The sequence below is a fragment of the Lepus europaeus genome, chromosome 19 (genome assembly GCF_033115175.1).
Source record: "Lepus europaeus isolate LE1 chromosome 19, mLepTim1.pri, whole genome shotgun sequence".
NCBI lineage: Eukaryota > Metazoa > Chordata > Mammalia > Lagomorpha > Leporidae > Lepus > Lepus europaeus.
Genome location: NC_084845.1, coordinates 12495635 through 12498954, shown reverse-complemented (window position 1 = coordinate 12498954; position 3320 = coordinate 12495635). Strand labels below are relative to the sequence as shown.

Genomic DNA, 3320 nt, shown 5'->3' with positions numbered 1-3320 from the left:
TCGGGCGGAATGGTTTCCTTCCCTGCACTTGGCCAGAGTGGACTTTGGGTCCCGGGGGGGGGGGGGTGTCGTTTCTTTGTTAATTCTTCCTCTTGGGGGTTCTTTCTGCGACCCCCCCACCTCGCTCGCACCGCTCCCGCCTCAGAACTTCTCTGGGGGTGTCGGCACCTCCCTCGGTGTAGAATCTCTGCCTGTGTCTCTCCACCTCTGGTGTCTCTCCCTGCGCCTCGCTCCATCTCGCCCTCTCTCAGCACGGCTCTGCGTGTCTCTCCCTTTCTCTCAGCGCCATGCCTTCGTGTCTCTGTCCCTGCGACTCCCTGTGTACGTCTGTTTCGCATGTCCCCGCACCCCCCCGCAGGTCTCTCCCTTTGTGCCTGCGTCTCTGCGTGCCCGCTCCCCCCACACACCCCGGGTCTCTTCCTCCCTCTGTCTCTCCCTTTCCAGCTACCTGCCGGCCTCTGGCTCGCTGCGTGAGCCCGTCCCTCGCTCTGCTTCTCGTCGGGTTTTCTCTCCTCTGCCCACCCCCCGCGCCGTCAGCCGCGCAGGCCCTCTCGGCCTCTGCCCTTGTCAGTTGCTCCGGCAGCCCTGCCCCCACCCGTGTCCCAGTTCCATTCTCCGGCCTCCGTCTCTAGCCTTGAAACCTGGGCAGGCAGACGCCCTTCCCGCCTCGCGCCCCACCCCACGCACTCCCCTCCAGGCCGCCCCGCCGCGCGCAGGCCCCGTCCTGGCCCGCGGCCGGGCGGAAGGGGACTAGCCCAGGGCCCGTCGGGCTGCGCCGGGGGCGCGCGTCCGGGAAGCGCCCCTCCTGGCCCCGCCCCGCCCCGCCCTGGGCCCGCCCCCTCCCGACCACTCCCCCGCTGCCCTATAAGAAGGTGTCTGTCGCGGGTAGCCGCAGCCTGGTTTCAGCGCTCCGACTTTGGGCCGATCCTTCAGAGGGCCAAACGCGCCGCCATGGATCTCACAGCCATCTACGAGGTGAGTCCCCTCCGGACTCCCCAGCGCCGGGACGCTAGCCTCCCTGCCAAGCGAGGGGCTCTTCTGCGCTACAACCTCCGACCCCGGCCCCCGGCTGCCTTTTCCGGACCGACCTGATTATCGGGGGCGGGGGCGGGGGGTGGGAAGTAAAAATGGAGCCCCCGCCTGCCGGGTCTCGGCCCGGCCGGCACCAGGGTGGGAACCCCGTGGAGTGGCCGCTGGGAAACTTTGCTCAGACCAGGGCTGGTCGGAGGCGGAAACGGCGCCGCACCTGGCTCACCCCTCGTCGTAGCCGAGGGCGCGGTGCCGCGCGGAGGCGTTTTTGGGGCTGAGTCTCAGGGCGGGGAAGCCGACTTCTGCCTCTGACGCCCCGACCCGCCTTCTCCGGGAACTCAACCCCCAAAGACCCGACTCCCGAGTTGGCTGTGCCCGGCTCCTCCCGTTGTGAAACTGGAGAACCAACCCGGTGCGCTCCTCGTATCCGGGGAGGCCCAGCAGCTCCAAGTTGGAGACCTGATTTTAGGGTCCCCTGTTGATCCTCCCGGGAAGCTGGGATTCCCCCTCCAGCCGTGGCTCAACGCAGAGCCCCTAAATAGGGATCATCGCTGGGTTCCGGAAACCCCGGGTTGCCGTGGGCGGGTGGGGCTCCGGCCGGGAGCCCACAAACCGGCCCGGCAAGGTCTTGAAGTGCCCTGCAGCTGGGGCGCGCCTCGCCCTGCGTCTGCGGGTGTCCTAACCCGATCCCTGTTCCCACAGAGCCTCATGTCGCTGCACCCTGACCCCCCATCCGACCACGGAGGGACGGAGCCTTCGGGACTCTGGGGCCCGGCTGGGGTCACCTCTCGCCTGCCGGGCCGCTCCACCAGCCTGGTAGAGGGCCGCAGCTGCGGCTGGGTGCCGCCACCCCCCGGCTTCGCACCCCTGGCTCCCCGCCCGGGCCCGGAGCTGGCGCCCTCGCCCACCTCGCCCACCGCGACCTCCACCACCTCCTCCCGCTACAAGACTGAGCTGTGTCGGACCTTCTCGGAGAGTGGGCGCTGCCGCTACGGCGCCAAGTGCCAGTTTGCCCATGGCCTGGGCGAGCTGCGCCAAGCCAATCGCCACCCCAAGTACAAGACTGAACTCTGCCACAAGTTCTACCTCCAGGGCCGCTGTCCCTACGGCTCCCGCTGCCACTTCATCCACAACCCCAGTGAGGACCTGGCCGCCCCCGGCCACCCCCACGTGCTGCGCCAGAGCGTGAGCTTCTCCGGCCTGCCCTCCGGCCGCAGGACATCGCCGCCGCCGCCGGGCCTCGCAGGCCCCTCCCTGTCCTGCTCCTTCTCGCCACCCAGCTCCCCGCCCCCACCGGGGGACGTTCCGCTTTCACCCTCGGCCTTCTCTGCTGCCCCCGGGACCCCCGTGGCTCGAAGGGACCCCACGCCCGCCTGCTGCCCCTCCTGCCGCCGGGCCAACCCTGTCAGCATCTGGGGGCCCCTGGGTGGCCTGGCCCGGAGCCCCTCGGCGCACTCCCTGGGCTCAGACCCGGATGAGTACGCCAGCAGCGGCAGCAGCCTGGGGGGATCCGACTCCCCTGTCTTCGAGACCGGAGCTTTCGGGCCACCCCAGCCGCCTGCAGCCCCCAGGCGCCTCCCCATCTTCAACCGTATCTCCGTGTCTGAGTGACGGAGATCCGTTGGATAGAGGGGCGCCGCGGTGTGCCGTGGGTTCCGCTGGGCCCAGGGCCTGTGGGGAAGGGATCCTAATTCATTCAAGTGGGTCCCTCCCTCCCCCGCATTCCAAAATGCATTAATTTCCCCCCTGACCCCACGCTGGGGCAGGTCCCCGGTGTGTAAGCTCAGTGTTCACGGTGTTGGGGGACAGAGTGCTTTCTGGGGTTCTTTGAAGATGTAGCATACTGGAGGGAGACAGTGAGCCCCGGCCCCCCGACCTGCACCCCATCTGAATCTCCTGGAATCTCATGTGCTGTGAATAGTAGCCCCCTGCGCGCCCCCTCCCACTTCTTCCCGAGGTCCCAGCGTCTGGTGGTGAGTGGAGCCTCCCGAGGGAGACTCCTGGTGCTCAAATTTCCCTCCACAAGCAAGCAAAGCCGTTGCCAAACCCCTCCCCCAACCGACGGGCCCTTTATTTATGACGACTTTATTTATTCTAATAAGGTTTTATAGTATTTATATATATTGAGTCGTCTGCTTCCTTTGTATTTTTTCCTCCTCTTTTTTGTAATATTGGAAACTATGGTATAATTATTAAGTATGCTATAATAATATATTAAGTAATATATATTGTTACCTTAAAAGTCTATTTTTGTGTTTCGGAATTTTTAAATAAAAGGAACCGGCGTGTAA

At 65.5% G+C, this 3320-nt stretch overlaps 1 protein-coding gene across 1 annotated transcript; it reads left to right on the top strand.

Moving 5' to 3' along the window:
* Nucleotides 1-877: 877 nt before the first annotated feature.
* ZFP36 (ZFP36 ring finger protein) lies at nucleotides 878-3320 on the top strand. The gene is made up of 2 exons (XM_062176346.1): nucleotides 878-975; nucleotides 1732-3320. Exons 1-2 carry the CDS (start codon nucleotides 952-954, stop codon nucleotides 2638-2640), a joined length of 933 nt encoding a protein of 310 aa, XP_062032330.1. The 5' UTR covers nucleotides 878-951; the 3' UTR covers nucleotides 2641-3320.

What these genes read in the sequence shown, in the direction of transcription:
- ZFP36 (XM_062176346.1), top strand. Translation starts at nt 952, where the DNA reads ATGGATCTCACAGCCATCTACGAG. An exon ending in ATCTCACAGCCATCTACGAG is followed by an intron (nt 976 to 1,731) that starts GTGAGTCCCCTC and finishes CTGTTCCCACAG; the next exon opens with AGCCTCATGTCGCTGCACCC.